General features: G+C 43.7%; 1 protein-coding gene across 27 annotated transcripts in view; it reads right to left on the bottom strand.

Annotated features, from left to right (window-relative positions):
* The window catches only part of LOC123994491 (myosin-binding protein C, slow-type-like), a 46,440-nt gene extending 27,779 nt beyond the window's left edge, over window positions 1–18,661 (bottom strand). For 10 of the 27 annotated variants that reach the window (XM_046297142.1, XM_046297137.1, XM_046297144.1 and 7 more), the window contains exons 1-5: window positions 18,370–18,660; window positions 5,032–5,055; window positions 3,692–3,769; window positions 2,604–2,795; window positions 1,647–1,847 (exon numbers count right to left, since the gene is read on the bottom strand). In XM_046297142.1, the coding sequence (XP_046153098.1) occupies window positions 1,647–1,847; window positions 2,604–2,795; window positions 3,692–3,769; window positions 5,032–5,055; window positions 18,370–18,391 (517 nt within the window). In that variant the 5' untranslated portion in view covers window positions 18,392–18,660. Of the gene's footprint in view, window positions 1–1,646; window positions 1,848–2,603; window positions 2,796–3,691; window positions 3,770–5,031; window positions 5,056–18,369 lie in introns of all 27 variants that reach the window. The other 17 variants (XM_046297151.1, XM_046297150.1, XM_046297149.1 and 14 more) reach the window with 6 other exon arrangements.

Here is an 18,661-nt window from a genome sequence, read left to right on the forward strand (position 1 = left end):
TCAGCCACCAATTGTGCAAGTTCTCCCACTTAAAAAGATGAGAGGCCTGTAATTTTCATCATAGGTACACTTCAACTATGACAGACAAAATGAGAAAAAAAATCCAGGAAATCAATTGTAGGATTTTTAATGAATTTATTTACAAATTATGTTGGAAAATAAGTATTTGGTCAATGACAAAAGTTTCTCAATACTTTGTTATATACCCTTTGTTGGCAATGACAGAGGTCAAACGTTTTCTGTAAGTCTTCACAAGGTTTTCACACACTGTTGCTGGCATTTTGGCCCATTCCTCCATGCAGATCTCCTATAGAGCAGTGATGTTTTGGGGCTGTTGCTGGGCAACACGGACTTTCAACTCCCTCAAAAGATTTTCTATGGGGTTGAGATCTGGAGACTGGCTAGGCCACTCCAGGACCTTGAAATGCTTCTCACGAAGCCACTCCTTCATTGCCCGGGCGGTGTGTTTGGGATCATTGTCATGCTGAAAGACCCAGACACTTTTCATTTTCAATGCCCTTGCTGATGAAAGGAGGTTTTGACTCAAAATCTCACGATACATGGCCCCATTCATTCTTTCCTTTACACGGATCAGTCGTCTTGGTCCCTTTGCAGAAAAACAGCCCCAAAGCAAGATGTTTCCACCCCCATGCTTCACAGTAGGTATGGTGTTCTTTGGATGCAACTCAGCATTCTTTGTCCTCCAAACACGACGAGTTGAGTTTTTACCAAAAAGTTATATTTTGGTTTCATCTGACCATATAACATTCTCCCAATCTTCTTCTGGATCATCCAAATGCTCTCTAGCAAACTTCAGACGGGCCTGGACATGTACTGGCTTAAGCAGGGGGACACATCTGGTACTGCAGGATTTGAGTCCCTGGCGGCGTAGTGTGTTACTGATGGTAGGCTTTGTTACTTTGGTCCCAGCTCTCTGCAGGTCATTCACCAGGTCCCCCCGTGTGGTTCTGGGATTTTTGCTCACCGTTCTTGTGATCATTTTGACCCCACGGGGTGAGATCTTGCGTGGAGCCCCAGATCGAGGGAGATTATTAGTGGTCTTGTATGTCTTCCATTTCCTAATAATTGCTCCCACAGTTGATTTCTTCAAACCAAGCAGCTTACCTATTGCAGATTCAGTCTTCCCAGCCTGGTGCAGGTCTACAATTTTGTTTCTGGTGTCCTTTGACAGCTCTTTGGTCTTGGCCATAGTGGAGTTTGGAGTGTGACTGTTTGAGGTTGTGGACAGGTGTCTTTTATACTGATAACAAGTTCAAACAGGTGCCATTAATACAGGTAACGAGTGGAGGACAGAGGAGCCTCTTAAAGAAGAAGTTACAGGTCTGTGAGAGCCAGAAATCTTGCTTGTTTGTAGGTGTCCAAATACTTATTTTCCACCATAATTTGCAAATAAATTCTTTAAAAATCCTACAATGTGATTTTCTGGATTTTTTTTCTCATTTTGTCTGTCATAGTTGAAGTGTACCTATGATGATTACAGGCCTCTCTCATCTTTTTTAAGTGGGATAACTTGCACAATTGGTGGCTGACTAAATACTTTTTTGCCCCACTGTATATACACACACGTTCTTGCATATGCACATACACATGTTCGTGCATTTGCACAGACACACACTCTTCCAGACCTGCTGGAGGTGGGGGTGGGGTAACCTGCACCGTAACAACTGGTTCTGGAGGTGGGGGTGGTGGTGGTGGTGGGGTAACCACTGTAACAACAGGCTCTTGAGGGGGAGGTGGGAGTGGTGGTGGGTTAACCACTGTAACAAAAGGCTCTGGCGGTTGTGTAACCTCCATAACAACTGGCTCTGCTTCCTCCTTCACGGTTGCTGAATTGGGACAAGGCTCTCATAAATTAAAGTTACCGTCCATCTCCTCAACTCACACAGCACTAAGTTTCTTTCAGTCATCAATTTCTAATACAAACAAACTGCTAACTCCAGCTGTATGTGCCGTAAAGTTGTCGTACTGAACTGTGCACACAGCAGACACGCTGCATTTACATGTAGCCTATATGTGCTGTTTGACCATGACAAAGCTATCAGACACGACTTTGGGGGCACTTTCGCCTTAGAAGAATTAGGGGAAAAAATGCACTAGTCGACAATCTGCAGAAAGCAAAGCATGAACCAATGTATGTCTGTTGTAGTGTAAATGCCAATGAAATTCATCACATTGGGTCATAGCAGCATTGGGTCAAAGAGGCAAAAGGTGTCTCTGTCTGTCATTACAAACAGCTCTTCAATCCAAATAAAACCCTGATTCATACAGACTCTATCAGTCCATTGCCTGATTTGAATGGAACTTTGGCCCATATGATGATCTATTGGGAGAAAATAAAAGGCTTTAGTAAAGACCAGAACTATGGATCTGACTCTTGACTGGAGTCAAACTGCTTCAATCAATGGTTTGAGTGGGACAATTGAACGGAAGCTCTTGTTGCTATTTATGAGTAGGGCATGGAGTTTTTCCTAACCACATGACCTGATCAGGAAAAACTCTGGGACTTCAGTTATAGCTTTAGTTATAGTAAACAGCATGCACTTTTACTGTGAATGGCTTGAGACTGAGTGAATTTGACTTACCAGGCGGTGGGGGTGAGCAAGGGGACGGGGCCTCCTTTACTTCAGAGTTCACAGACTCGACTTGCTCTTTAGCCCCGACCACAACCGCCTCTGGTTCTGGTTCTTTAGACCCATTCTCTACTGGTTCTGGCTGTACAGGCTTAATCATCTCTATGGGCTGTGGATCCTTCCCCTCAGTCTCTACCGGTTGTTCTGTACAGCAGATAACAGTGCCAGGCTGGAGCAGCAAGCCTTGAGCAAAAGCACTAGCAGCCTCTTAAAACACATATGAGGTGCTGGCTGGACATGGATGAGCATAGATAGCCAGCAACCAGAATGGGTCGTTCCATTGACAGTCATGTCTGAATGCTTGACAGGCAATCAAAATTGATAGAAATGATAAAATGTTATATTTGCAAACTACCAAGTAAAATTGAGGGATGTTACCAATCTGGTCATTGCATATCTATAGCTAGTCCTGGAGGCTTCAAGGAAGTATAGTTTTACTTATTCAGCAAGTTTGAACAAGACTTTGTTACAATGTACCACAAGTTTAAAAAAAACGATTTAAATTTTTTCACATAGCCAATCATAACAGTTTCCAGAAATTTGAACGTGACAATGTCATCGGAATCTATTATAAGTCTAATGACGGCTACCTGCTGAATGTAACAATTAAAGCTATACTTCCTCATTCACACTGAATGTACTTCCCGTGGATGACTCCATATTCCAAAACAATACTTCAGTACCTCATACAGACACACACACACACACAACGATGACGTACTTGGTAGAGAAAGCACAAGCCAGTATTGGGGACAGAGCATCACAGCAACGCAGAGCACGGGACTGTGTTACAGTAGCAGCAGTACAACAGTGCAACTACGGAATGATGTGCATCATATGGGCTGTTTATCAGGAAGTTGACTTATTTGGATCGCACGTAGACTATTTTGACTTAAATGCGTTGTTTGTGTGTGTCGTCGAGGGAACAGTTGAGAAATCCCATTGAAAGAAGAAAAACAAGAACGGTGGACACACAACAACAAACACGCGTGTTGGAAGGAGAGAAAAAAGGGGCATGACACCAGTGCATGGTTACCCACCTGGGGGTGGAGGTGAGACCTCGAGGGATATCTCAGGTGTGGGCATTGGCACCTCACTACTGTCTGGGGCAACACTCTCTGAGTATGTGACAAATATAGCAGGGATGGAAGAGCTGCATTTAATAGCGCAAAGCCTCCACATCTATCCTTTAACATACTCACTCACTCTCACACCAATGGGCAGACTTACTCACTGTATGCTCAACCTCACTTGCCATTTTCCATTCAGTCACACACAGAATGGGACACGTACAGTAAATCCACTGTATTCGTTTGTGTATACGCATGCACAATATCAAGTGGGATATTTTCTGAACGTAGATTTATTTTTACAGCCATTTGACTGGAATCAGATTCATTGTTTTGGTGCTTGACCATGAGGGAATTTATTTACATTTTATTTTAAATTTAACCTTTATTTAACTAGGTAAGTCAGTTAAGAACAAATTCTTATTTACTATGAAGGCCTACCGGGAAACAGTGGGTTAACTGCCTTGTTCATGGGCAGAACAAAATATTTGTCAGCTTGGGGATTCAATCCAACGACCCTTGGGTTACTGGCCCAACACTCTAACCACTAGGCTACCTGCGGCCCCAAAGTTGATGGATGAAATATATTACAGGGTTCAAATGTGTCCTTCACTTACTGTAAGAGAGGTTTATTCAGAATTCATCTTTATGTAAATTGCAATATATATGGCACAATTACGATTGAATACTTTCATAGAAGTACATAAAATGAAATCAGTGCCCGGCCAGGAATACATTTGGCCTAAACCTGTGTGTGAGCAGAGCTATTCCCTCCACTGTACGAAGCCACAGGCCCAAGACACTGCTCCCAAGGTCAAAGCCTGGTGTCGGCAGGTGGCCAATAACATGCCAGCGACCTGGTCACATGGGGGGGGGGGGGCAGGAGCATCAGCTGAATCAACAGGCCTGGATCAGCCGGTCCGCTAGGGGGAATGTGTAGATTCTGACCACTCGGTCGTCACCACTGACCACTGAGCCACAGTAGTACAACAGTTATATTGCCAAGGACATGTAGACCCTTCACATTTACACTTTTACCAGCGACCGTGTTTCCACATTCACACTGAAGTCGAAGGTGGAATGGTCACCTTACATGCAGCCTCAGTAGTACCTTAATGTGCCTTCACATGTTGCACAAACATGGTTTCCACCATCCAATAGAGCAAAACTGCCAACGTAATATGGGATACATTCTCTCCTGCCTGACATAACCAAAGTATCCCATAATAATTCTCTCATACAAACTTCTCTGATCAAAGCCAGTGCTGTGTGAGGTGAAAGAACATTGTTGGGCATCACCCTTTACTGACCTTTCTCACCATTGGACATCTCATCTGCAAAACAGAGACAAAAGAGAACAATTTAAAAGGGGGCATTTTTGATCTAGTCAATTTGTTGCGCGCCAAAGCGACTATCAAAATGTTGATACTGTAAGTGGACAAATCAGAGTAGCATGTGACTGTTTTTCTGAAAGTATTGAGAAGGTCCGATATATACCTGTGTCATGACGTTGGCCTCTTTGGGAAGAGCAAGCCCATCCCCCTCTCCCTGCCTCCTTCAACTAGGCTGCTGTGGTCAGAGGTCGTAAATTCCTGAGAAGACCCAGCCACATGGCCACATAGTAGATCGAGGGTAAACTTTCTTAGAGGACAAATGAAATCCTTCCACCTCACAGAACTTGAGGTATGAACACATTTCATGTTCCGGAGAAAGTATAAAAGATCGGTGAAGAAACCAGCTACGAACTGGTCCGTTTGTCACAACTTTGGGAAGCTCATGGGAGACGGTGTGGCCACATTACCATAATGCTGTTTATATAATAGCCTCAGATATGAGATTTACATCTAATTGTTGTATCAGATGAATGAGTGAGTATGATACTGTTTGTATAAATGGTGTAATATGATTGTGGACTGTTTAATGAAGAAAAATACAATTCCCTTTTGATTTGAACTAAATCAGAGGACCGCCCCTGAGCCCAGTTAGGGTCAGGCCTCCTGGGACAGCCCCTTTTCTGCCATTCCGAATAAAACCCAACTTTGAGAAATTATCAGCAGACCGAGCTGACCTCAATTACGAGATGGCTAAAGGTTGCAGACCATGTTTTTCTCCAATTGGAGGGGAACAAAGGTTGTAGACCATTGCTGAATCTTTTAACCATACCATGTGGTTAAACTCAGACTATCGATACTGACAGAATAAGAACAAGTCTTTGATATTGATTACTAGGCTGCAGCTAGGAATTTGGCATCATTGAACGCGAAGAACGACAACCACAGAAACAACCTTTCTATAACGAATGTCACTCTGAACAATCCCCTCTAACCACAACAGAGAGAGAGAGGGAGAGACGGACAATTCTACAAAAGAAATGAACTTTTCACCAGCGATCAAGACAACACACTGAGCGTAAATATACATATTGATTGCAATTGTTCCCGAATGAGTGAGTGTTCATGTGTAAAGGATTAGCATTTCAATTGTTATAATTATCACTCTGTCGTGACTTCTTAGTCGACCCCCACTTCCCCTTTTTGTCTAACGAGCCGCCATGCCGGTTTAGCCCACTAGGGCGCATTTTCCGATCATTACATTTACCTTGTTTGTTTGTCTGTTTATGCATTTCTGTGAATTACTTAGTTTGTAATAAATAAATGATTTAAGACAATTGATGTATGGGTGACTCATAGTGAAGACTGGGTTTGTGCAGATAACCAACAATTTATGACGTTTGGAATGAGACAAACGTGAGGTAAAGTAAATAATTCATTAATTCGAAGACTAATTGATCAGATAAAATATCTGAAAAGTTATTTTAGGAAATTATAACTTTGTAATCTGAATATTTTTCCTTGGTGCCCTGACTTCCTAGTTAATTAGTTATGTGATTAATCAGTTGATTGCCTAATAACTAATTACAGAGAATCTTTGATAAAAACTAAAAGTCTTCAGTTAATGAGAGTAAAGACACGACAACTGCTACACAGTTTAATGTATAGTATCATGACTAGGATGCTACTGCTATAAGCCTATGTCTATTGTCCCCAGTGAGCCACATCATCCCTGTGGTGCACAGCACCTTGTGTCTGGACACTATATAGTAGTAACTGATTATAAAAGGTACCAATTGACACACGTTGTTTGAACTCTGCACTGTCTGGACTGATCAAACCCGCACAGCGGGTCATGGCACCTATTTGGACACTACAATCTTAACCTATTAATGGACCTAAAGCTAGGCTAAAGCTACATCCCTTGGTACGCCCTAGCCTATCGGGTTTAAACATTTACCTTGTATGTTATTAATGGGCTAGTGAAACAGAGTCACGTGTGTTCCCGTCTAGTTCTTACCAGACGGTTAGATAGAAAATATCCACTCTTGCACAACACAGTGGTTCTTCCTCTTTCCTCTTCCTATTGAAAGTTAATGCAAGTTTCACAAAGTCCCATTCTGATGTCGTGTGTCAATATGCAAACTGGAGGAAAGGGAATTCCACCCAATCGTCACATTAGCCTGGTAGACTGAGGATGGATTACATAGTAACAGGCAAACACAGACATGGAGACTCCAGCAGACAGTGACAGATAGAGACTACAAGAAGAACACTTTCACCAAGTGTGACATCAAGCCCACAGGGACTTTGGCATCAAAAATAACAGATTTCTACTTTGAGCCTGATAACCACGCTTATACCACTCACATTTGCATACAGTACAAGAAAACACAGACTTCTTTTGTGTGTGTGGGGGGGTGGGGGGTACTTGCGTCACACAAAGTAGATAGGATGGTTCAAATGGTGGAGTCTTAGTAATTGACAAAAGGAACTATGAGAGTGGCTGTGTCTGAATACCCGAATGTTGTGTCCGCAACAACATGTTCCCATCTATTTCCTATGCGTCACTGGCACATTCATGTACTGTAAATGTGAAGATATACATATTAAGTGCAAGTATTCCAGAGAAATATACTGCAATTGGCATAATACATTTTACAGGCTTTTACATGTAATATGTTAAATGCCCGAAGCTATATTTTTCCATATTTTTCAGAAGTTAAAAGTTCCAGTTGCATGGTAACAATTCAATAAGTTGAAAGAAAAGAGAAACCCGCACACTGCTCTCACTAGTATCACGGCTCTTTATGATGAAATCAGAAACCCGCACACTGCTCTCGCTAATAGCACTTTCGTCAGAGGTTTTTGCTCTATTAAACTAAATAAACCATCTTTAGTATAATAATTGATTACATTTCAATAGCACTTTTCATAATCTCAAAGTGCTTACAAAGTAAAACACAAAGAAGCAATACATCATGAGTTGCCTAGCTACAGTTGGCTAGGTCAACCAATAAATCATCATGAGTAGCCTAGCTATAGTTGGCTAGGTCAACCAATACATCATCATGAGTAGCCTAGCTACAGTTGGCTAGGTCAACCAATACATCATCATGAGTAGCCTAGCTACAGTTGGCTAGGTCAACCAAAACATCATCATGAGTAGCCTAGCTATAGTTGGCTAGGTCAACCAATACATCATCATGAGTGGCCTAGCTATAGTTGGCTGGTCAACCAATACATCCTCATGATTAGCCTAGCTATAGTTGGCTAGGTCAACTAATACATACATCATCATGAGTAGCCTAGCTATAGTTGGCTAGGTCAACCAATAGAGGCCAAGTGCATGCATCATTCAAAGATGGAGGGAAAGTTCATGACTTGATCAGAGGAAGGAGGTCAGGGACATGGTTGATGAAGATAGTCTGGTAACGATCTTGTTGTGGGCTGCTCTGGGAGTCGGGTAGCTACTGGAATTCTCCTTCACAATGTATAGCACCCACTTGGGTGATGCCTCAGTCGCTCTGTGTGCCAGAAATCTCATCACACACAGTTCCCGAGTAGTAGCCAGTCGTCCTTATTAGGAGCCATCTGCCTCAGCACTGCATTCCTCTAGTGCATCTCTCATTACTTTCAAGCTTCAGGTGACACTCCCATTAATACATGCATAGGCCTACGGTACACTACAAGTTTACTCCAAATACATTGTTCCAAATGCTAACTTTTTAGCTAAAGTAAGCCCAAAACAACAACACAGAAAAATCACTGGGTGGGTCTACAGAAAATCCTTTCTAGGTCATGTGGAGACATAACTGACGATGCATTCAAGACAGCGGGTTTCTGGAAGGAGATGCTGTAGGAACGCTCAACCGGTGTCGCTCATTCAGCAGACAGAAACTTTCAACCGGTTTTCCCAATTAACTTCTTCGAGATAGGGGGCGCTCTTTTAATTTTTGCATAAAAAACGTTCCCGTTTTAAACAAGATATTTTGTCACGAAAAGATGCTCGACTATGCATGTAATTGACAGCTTTGGAAATAAAAAGTCTGACGTTTCCAAAACGGCAAAGATATTATCTGTGAGTGCCACAGAACTAATGCTACAGGCGAAACCAAGATGAAATTTCATACAGGAAATGGTCCAGATTTTGAATGCCCTGTGTTCCAATGTCTCCTTATATGGCTGTGAATGCGCCAGGAATGAGCCTGCACTTTCTGTCGTTTCCCCAAGGTGTCTGCAGCATTGTGACGTATTTGTAGGCATATCATTGGAAGATTGACCATAAGAGACTACATTTACCAGGTGTCCGCCCTGTGTCCTTCGTCGAAATTATTGCGTAATCTCCAGGTCCATGCGCGTTCCATTTTCTTCAGAAGAGAAACCAAACTGCCACGAATGATTTATCGTCGATAGATATGTGAAAAACACCTTGAGGATTGATTCTAAACAACGTTTGCCATGTTTCTGTCGATATTATGGAGTTAATTTGGAAAAAAGTTTGCGTTGTAATGACTTAATTTTCGGGTTTTTTCTTACCCAAACGTGATGAACAAAACGGAGCGATTTGTCCTACACAAATAATCTTTTTGGAAAAACTGAAAATTTGCTATCTAACTGAGAGTCTCCTCATTGAAAACATCTGAAGTTCTTCAAATGTAAATTATTTTATTTGAATGCTTTTCTTGTTTTTGTGAAAATGTTGCATGCTGAATGCTAGGCTTAATGCTATGCTAGGCTATCAATACTCTTACACAAATGCTTGTTTAGCTAAGGTTCAAAAGCATATTTTGAAAATCTGAGATGACAGTGTTGTTAACAAAAGGCTAAGCTTGAGAGCAAATATATTTATTTCATTTGCGATTTTCATGAATAGTTAACGTTGCGTTATGGTAATGAGCTTGAGGCTATAAATAGGATCCAGGATACGGGATTGCTCGTCGCTACAGGTTAAGCAGCGAGTCGGAGTCAGAGGCCGAGTCTTCTCTGGTCTCTACTCCTCCCGTTACGGGGTCTGAGACGCCGAAGCTTCCCACCATTAGCTCCCACCATTGAAAACTCTAGTCATTGGCGACTCCATTACCCGCAGTATTAGACTTAAACCGAATCATCCAGCGATCATACACTGTTTACCAGGGGGCAGGGCTACCGACGTTAAGGATAATCTGAAGATGGTGCTGGTTAAAGCTAAAACTGGCGAGTGTAGAGAGTATAGAGATATTGTTATCCACGTCGGCACCAACAATGTTAGGATGAAACAGTCAGAGATCACCAAGCGCAACATAGCTTCTGCGTGTAAATCAGCTAGAAAGATGTGTCGACATCGAGTAATTGTCTCTGGCCCCCTCCCAGTTAGGGGGAGTGATGAGCTCTACAGCAGTCTCACAACTCAATCGCTGGTTGAAAACTGTTTTCTGCCCCTCCCTAAAGATAGAATTTGTAGATAATTGGCCCTCTTTCTGGGACTCACCCACAAACAGGACCAAGCCTGACCTGCTGAGGAGTGACGGACTCCATCCTAGCTGGAGGGGTGCTCTCATCTTATCTACCAACATAGACAGGACTCTAACTACTCTAGCTCCACAATGACATAGGGTGCAGGCCAGGCAGCAGGCAGCAGGCTGTTAGCCAGCCTGCCAGCATAGTGGAGTCTGCCACTAGCACAGTCAGTGTAGTCAGCTCAGCTATCACCTTTGAGACCGTGTCTGTGCCTCGACCTAGGTTGGGCAAAACTAAACATGGCGGTGTTTGCTTTAGCCATCTCACTAGGATAAAGACCACAGATCATGATACCTCACATCTCAAAATAGGGCTACTTAATGTTAGATTCCTTACTTCAAAGGTAATTATATTCAATGAACTAATCACTGATCATAATCTTGATGTGATTGGCCTGACTGACACATGGCTTAAGCCTGATGAATTTACTGTGCTAAATGAGGCCTCACCTCCTGGCTACAATACTGACCATATCCCCCGTGCATCCCGCAAAGGCGGAGGTGTTGCTAACATTTACGATAGTAAATTTCAATTTACAAAAAAAAAAAGACGTTTTCGTCTTTTGAGCTTCTAGTCATGAAATCTATGCAGCTGACTCAATCACTTTTTATAGCTACTGTTTACAGGCCTCCTGGGCCATATACAGCGTTCCTCACTGAGTTCCCTGAATTCCTATCGGACCTTGTAGTCATAGCAGATCATATTCTAATCTTTGGTGACTTTAATATTCACATGGAAAAGTCCACAGACCCACTCCAAAAGGCTTTCGGAGCCATCATCGACTCAGTGGGTTTTGTCCAACATGTCTCTGGACCCACTCACTGTCACAGTCATACGCTGGACCTAGTTTTGTCCCATGGAATAAATGTAGTGGATCTTAATGTTTTTCCTCATAATCCTGGACTATCGGACCACCATTTTATTACGTTTGCAATTGCAACAAATAATCTGCTCAGACCCCAACCAACGAACATCAAAAGTCGTGCTATAAATTCACAGACAACAAAAAGATTCCTTGATGTCCTTCCAGATTCCCTCTGTCTACCCAAGGACACCAGAGGACAAAAATCAGTTAACCACCTAACTGAGGAACTCAATTTAACCTTGCGCCAATACCCTAGATGCAGTTGCACCCCTAAAAACTAAAAACATTTCTCATAAGAAACTAGCTCCCTGGTACACAGAAAATACCCGAGCTCTGAAGCAAGCTTCCAGAAAATTGGAACGGAAATGGAGCCACACCAAACTGGAAGTCTTCCGACTAGCTTGGAAAGACAGTACCGTGCAGTACCGAAGAGCCCTTACTGCTGCTCGGTCATCCTATTTTTCTAACTTAATTGAGGAAAATAAGAACAATCCGAAAATCCTTTTTGATACTGTTGCAAAGCTAACTAAAAAGCAGCATTCCCCAAGAGAGGATGACTTTCACTTTAGCAGTGATAAATTCATGAACTTCTTTGAGGAAAAGATTCTGATTATTAGAAAGCAAATTACGGACTCCTCTTTAAATCTGCGTATTCTTTCAAAGCTCAGTTGTCCTGAGTCTGCACAACTCTGCCAGGACCGAGGATCAAGAGAGACACTCAAGTGTTTTAGTACTATATCTCTTGACACAATGATGAAAATAATCATGGCCTCTAAACCTTCAAGCTGCATACTGGACCCTATTCCAACTAAACTACTGAAAGAGCTGCTTCCTGTGCTTGGCCCTCCTATGTTGAACATAATAAACGGCTCTCTATCCACCAGTGGCAGTAATAAAGCCTCTCTTGAAAAAGCCAAACCTTGACCCAGAAAATATAAAAAAAAACTATCGGCCTATGTCGAATCTTCCATTCCTCTCAAAAATGTTAGAAAAGGCTGTTGCGCAGCAACTCCCTGCCTTCCTGAAGACAAACAATGTATACGAAATGCTTCAGTCTGGTTTTAGACCCCATCATAGCACTGAGACGGCACTTGTGAAGGTGGTAAATTACATTTTAGTGGCATCGGACCGAGGCTCTGCATCTGTCCTCGTGCTCCTAGACCTTAGTGCTGCTTTTGATACCATCGATCACCACATTCTTTTGGAGAGATTGGAAACCCAAATTGGTCTACACGGACAAGTTCTGGCCTGGTTGAGATCTTACCTGTCGGAAAGATATCAGTTTGTCTCTGTGAATGGTTTGTCCTCTGACAAATCAACTGTAAATTTCGGTGTTCCTCAAGGCTCCGTTTTAGGACCACTATTGTTTTCACTATATATTTTACCTCTTGGGGATGTTATTCGAAAACATAATGTTAACATTCACTGCTATGCGGATGACACACAGCTGTACATTTCAATTAAACATGGTGAAGCCCCAAAATTGCCCTTGCTAGAAGCATGTGTTTCAGACATAAGGAAGTGGATGGCTGCAAACTTTCTACTTTTAAACTCGGACAAAACAGAGATGCTTGTTCTAGGTCCCAAGAAACAAAGAGATCTTCTGTTGAATCTGACAATTAATCTTAATGGTTGTACAGTCGTCTCAAATAAAACTGTGAAGGACCTCGGCGTTACTCTGGACCCTGATCTCTCTTTTGAAGAACATATCAAGACCATTTCAAGGACAGCTTTTTTCCATCTACGTAACATTGCAAAAATCAGAAACTTTCTGTCCAAAAATGATGCAGAAAACTTAATCCATGCTTTTGTCACTTCTAGGTTACACTACTGCAATGCTCTACTTTCCGGCTACCCGGATAAAGCACTAAATAAACTTCAGTTAGTGCTAAATACGGCTGCTAGAATCCTGACTAGAACCAAAAAATTTGATCATATTACTCCAGTGCTAGCCTCTCTACACTGGCTTCCTGTCAAAGCAAGGGCTGATATCAAGGTTTTACTGCTAACCGACAAAGCATTACATGGCCTTGCTCCTACCTATCTCTCTGATATGGTCCTGCCGTACATACCTACACGTACGCTACGGTCACAAGACGCAGGCCTCCTAATTGTCCCTAGAATTTCTAAGCAAACAGCTGGAGGCAGGGCTTTCTCCTATAGAGCTCCATTTTTATGGAACGGTCTGCCTACCCATGTCAGAGACGCAAACTCGGTCTCAACCTTTAAGTCTTTACTGAAGACTCATCTCTTCAGTGGGTCATATGATTGAGTGTAGTCTGGCCCAGGAGTGGGAAGGTGAACGGAAAGGCTCTGGAGCAACGAACCGCCCTTGCTGTCTCTGCCTGGCCGGTTCCCCTCTTTCCACTGGGATTCTCTGCCTCTATAACCCTATTACAGGGGCTGAGTCACTGGCTTACTGGGGCTCTCTCATGCCGTCCCTGGAAGGGGTGCGTCACCTGAGTGGGTTGATTCACTGATGTGGTCATCCTGTCTGGGTTGGCGCCCCCCCTTGGGTTGTGCCATGGCGGAGATCTTTGTGGGCTATACTCAGCCTTGTCTCAGGATGGTAGGTTGGTGGTTGAAGATATCCCTCTGGTGGTGTGGGGGCTGTGCTTTGGCAAAGTGGGTGGGGTTATATCCTTCCTGTTTGGCCCTATCCGGGGGTGTCCTCGGATGGGGCCACAGTGTCTCCTTCTCTCTTTCTTTCTCTCTCTTGGAGGACCTGAGCCCTAGGACCATGCCGCAGGACTACCTTACATGATGACTCCTTGCTGTCCCCAGTCCACCTGACTGTGCTGCTGATCCAGTTTCAACTGTTCTGCCTTATTATTATTCGACCATGCTGGTCATTTATGAACATTTGAACATCTTGGCCATGTTCTGTTATAATCTCCACCCGGCACAGCCAGAAGAGGACTGGCCACCCCACATAGCCTGGTTCCTTCTACACCTGCATTGCTTGCTGTTTGGGGTTTTAGGCTGGGTTTCTGTACAGCACTTTGAGATATCAGCTGATGTACGAAGGGCTATATAAATACATTTGATTTTATTTGATTTGAAAAAACCTGCTACGATTGGGAAAAATATTTTTGAACAGTCATGCAACTCGGATTTACAAGTCAGAAATTCTGGCATCAACTTTGAGCTCCGACTTCTTTGATCTGAAGATCACCGATGTTACGATTTTTCCCAGTCAGAGCTTATTTAGTTTCCGCATTCCCAGTTGTCTTGAACGGACCAAAAGTAGTACATTTCGGCCATGGCATACTGCTACGTGCTAAAGAGGGTGTGGTACAATTAGTACACAGTATGCAGTTTAAACAAGTAGTAGGCAAGCCAGATATCGGACATGGCCACTGACTGACTAAGGGAAGGAGAGGAAAAAGAGGGGGTGTAGGGGGATTTTTGGAAGGTGATGACAGTGTACTTGCACAGCTCTGTTGCTAGCCTGTCCATTTCCACAGAGAGTGGCACTCATTGATGAGCACTGGGCCTGGCACAACAGCCTGTGAATTCCACAGGGATGCCAGCCTTGCCACCCTTCCCTGTGGCAGGCACGACGGGTCCTTTGTTAATGATCCGGAGGAATACTGTGCATTACTGTGCCATTCCTGTCCAAAGTCCTAGGACCATTGAAGCATCTCTCTCTCTCTCTCTAAGACAGTCTGCCATTCCCCATTGTGACTTCTCTGTCTTCTCCCCTCTCTCTCTCTCTCTCTAAGACAGTCTGCCATTCCCCATTGTGACTTCTCTGTCTTCTCCCCTCTCTCTCTCTCTCTCTAAGACAGTCTGCCATGCCCCATTGTGACTTCTCTGTCTTCTCCCCTCTCTCTCTCTCTCTCTAAGACAGTCTGCCATGCCCCATTGTGACTTCTCTGTCTTCTCCCCTCTCTCTCTCTCTAAGACAGTCTGCCATGCCCCATTGTGACTTCTCTGTCCTCTCCCCTCTATTGCCTTTGCCAAATTCCTCTCTTTATAATATACAGTAACTCCCATCCATATCTCATTCCTAAATCCCTGTATGCCTAATTACAGTAACTCTGTACATACTGTAATCCAAAGTCCATACACTATTAGAACCATAATGTCCAGCCAATCTTTCGTGATTCCCATCAGACACTCCAGTTCAAATTTAGACATTGTCACACCTCACCAAAAACGTGATGTTGGTTCATCACATCAGAATCCTATAGGGTCTCACAAACACACGCATCAATGTGCACTACAGGGAGGCATTCTTGGTCTCCTCGCGGAGATCATGACCGCAGAGAAAGGTTTTGTTTCACCTCAGTGAACTCCCCAGTGCAGCTGACCACGCTGCAGGTATCTTCAGCTGTCACCCCTGTTGCTGTGCAGATAGATGGGCTCATGGTGACCCCAACGAGAGCCAAGCTGCCGTCTCTTCTTAATATACACCCCCAGAACTTTTGAATGCACACCTTTTATCAACACCCCTTCTTTTTGACTATTGTGTGTCAGTCGGACCGGCGGTCCCACATAAGGGAAAGTGTCTGTTCGTTGCAGAATGACACTCTTGATTCCTAGGAGCGCTGAGAATGAGTGCTGCTAGAAGTGAAGAGTCCACAGAAAGGAACTGCTGACGACCTCAGTGTGGATGTGGGGCTGTGGTTTGAAGATTAACAGCCGACAGGGTCTCCCTGTGTTGTTTACCTAAAGGCTTGATTTATGTGGAGTGGAATTCGGAAAACGAAGACCGTGCTGTCTGAGGTAACGGAGCAGGGAGAATGATGGGGGCTGAGCGGTTGTAAATATATCGAGGTGAGGATGTGGGCTTTCTTCCCACTGAAACCCAAGACTGTTGCTGAGAGCAGGCAGTGTAGTGGATGATGCTGGTCTTTTGACTTTGGGTGAGAGTGGGAGTGGCCTGAGTGAATCATCATCTAAAATGATGGTGTGACAATGGCGGGTGTTGAGTGGGGGAGTGAGAGCGCAATAGAGAGAGAGCGAGAGACAGCGAGCGAGAGAGGATTAAAAGTCCGCTCATTATGAACTATTTCAGGGACCAAGGAATCCAGGTCCCAGGAGCTCCAAGGGTCACTCAGCAAGCCAGCCAGCCAGTCAGTCCGTCATCTCTCATCCTGCTTTTTAAAGACTTGGGTCTGCAGTCTAAACCAACACCACATCCAGCAGCCTCTTCCTATTCAGCTGTTCAGAGTCATTTATAACAACAATACTTTTTTTCACAGTCGTTTATCTAGTCTTCTGCAACAGAGCAGCTATTTATGGAAGGCGGTTGCGGTGGACTGGCATGCAACTGCCTCCCCTTCCCCTGTGTGTTTGTCTCAGACGGGATGATGAATGTTTATTATAGTGGATAAACGTTCTGCAGGCATCTCTCCTGTACTAATAAAACCCACTTTATAGTAAAGTGTGTGTTATACGTGTACAACAGGAAGCTAAGCTGTCCAACAGTCTCATGCTACCTCACCCCAAAGCGACGTTGTAGATGTTAAACTTCTCCTAGCTCACCCAGCCTCTGCTACACCACATTGAGATGTTGACAATTATCGAGAGCCCTATCAAAGCAACACGGGCAAACAATAAACTGGTACTGAAATCTGATTGAGGCCAGTAAAGTGAATGGTATGTTTTTGTGCTCACAGCTGACTGTTTAAAGATGCCAAAAGGTGGATTGGACCGGTTGCTGCATAACTGGTCTAGTCCTCAAATTTATTGCCACCATATTTATTGAATAACTTCCATGAACGCAATCTTGCAAAGCCCTCTCATTCCAGCCTATAAGCCCCATTGTCCTGCAGGGGAGAGAATACACAGGTAGAGTGGCTTGGATGTATGTGTGGAGAGAAGAGAGTCTGAGAGAGTCTGATGCGCAAATACTGCTGCAGATAAAGCTACAGTCCACCAGAAGGTAAACGGTTTATAATAAAACGTTTTATTCCCTCCGTTGTGGTGGTGTCCAAGCGATGAATATGCTGTTCTATTCCTGTACATGGGCATATCTTACTAAAGTTCCCAAAGACCTGAACTAATGGAGAGGAAGTACTAGCATAGCAGCATTACAGAAAAGACGAACACCGAGTGATTAGCTCTATGCAGACAAGCAGCAATATGCTATTGAGGGCTCTGCCATAGAGAGGAGGAGTGAGATGAATATGAATATGGGGGATGGGTTTGGGATCTTGTTTGGCTTCTGCTGCACAATAACATGTCATCCACCCTGCCATCTATTCATCAGTCATCAGCAAGATCGAGGACAGAATGTATCCATCATCCGGAAGGCATCTTCATCCCAATACGATCCCAAGAGTCCATCCAGATTGCGTCACCCTTCAGGGGTCTTCTTTACTGGTGTCCAGCTCAGCACAGCGTCCAGCACCAGGGATCAACATTCTCCCAACAGGGCTCATCACATCTCCCTCCAGTGGGCTCCTAATCACCATGAGACCACTGTCCATCATGCCAACAGCAGCAACAACAGTTTTATTTATAAACCTCCATCTCTACAAATGAGGTTGAAACATCCGAGCATAAATACAATACTGTTGTCGCCAAAGACACTTTCTCAATTACCGTGAGCAAACTCCTGGGAACTCTCAAAGTAGAGTCTGGAGAACTTATTTTTGTCTAGTGCTAAATAGCTAGTCAATAAGGCCAACAAACGAATAAAACAAACACCAAAATAAACCATGAAAAATCTATATTTTGCCCTTATTTACACAAGAAAAAGGAATTAAGGGTTAATGGAACTTTTCCTCATAGTATATGCCAGTAGAGAAAAATCAACCAGTAACTACAACATGAATGTAAAAGAACATGTGCATTACAATTATCAGTCCCAGTTATCAGTTGTTGTTAATACGTTAAACAAGCAGGATCCTAGATGCAGCGTTGCTTCAGGACAGCTTGTACAGTACAGTTTGCTGAAATCCTTTCTGTACACTTAGTGACAAGAACAGGGGCACTCCTACCTTTCTTTGTGGGCTCTGGCATCTTGAGCCGGGTCCCAAGAAAAGCATCAACGAATGAAAAGCTGCAGGTAGGTAGGTGCCTTCAGACCAGCGTGATTGTACGGGAGGCCAGGTGGGACGTGGGAGCCCTCAGTCCAGAGGGAGAGAGATAAAGATGGGCAACCACCAGGGAAATTCTCTGGGACCCTCAGACCAGAGTGATGGGAAGAGATGAGGAGGGCACAGTGTGGGACAGTATGGGAATCTCAATTGGGGAGAGGCGGCACAGTGACACATCTACAAGAGTCGGGCT

This window comes from Oncorhynchus gorbuscha, linkage group LG14 (genome assembly GCF_021184085.1).
Source record: "Oncorhynchus gorbuscha isolate QuinsamMale2020 ecotype Even-year linkage group LG14, OgorEven_v1.0, whole genome shotgun sequence".
Lineage (NCBI taxonomy): Eukaryota > Metazoa > Chordata > Actinopteri > Salmoniformes > Salmonidae > Oncorhynchus > Oncorhynchus gorbuscha.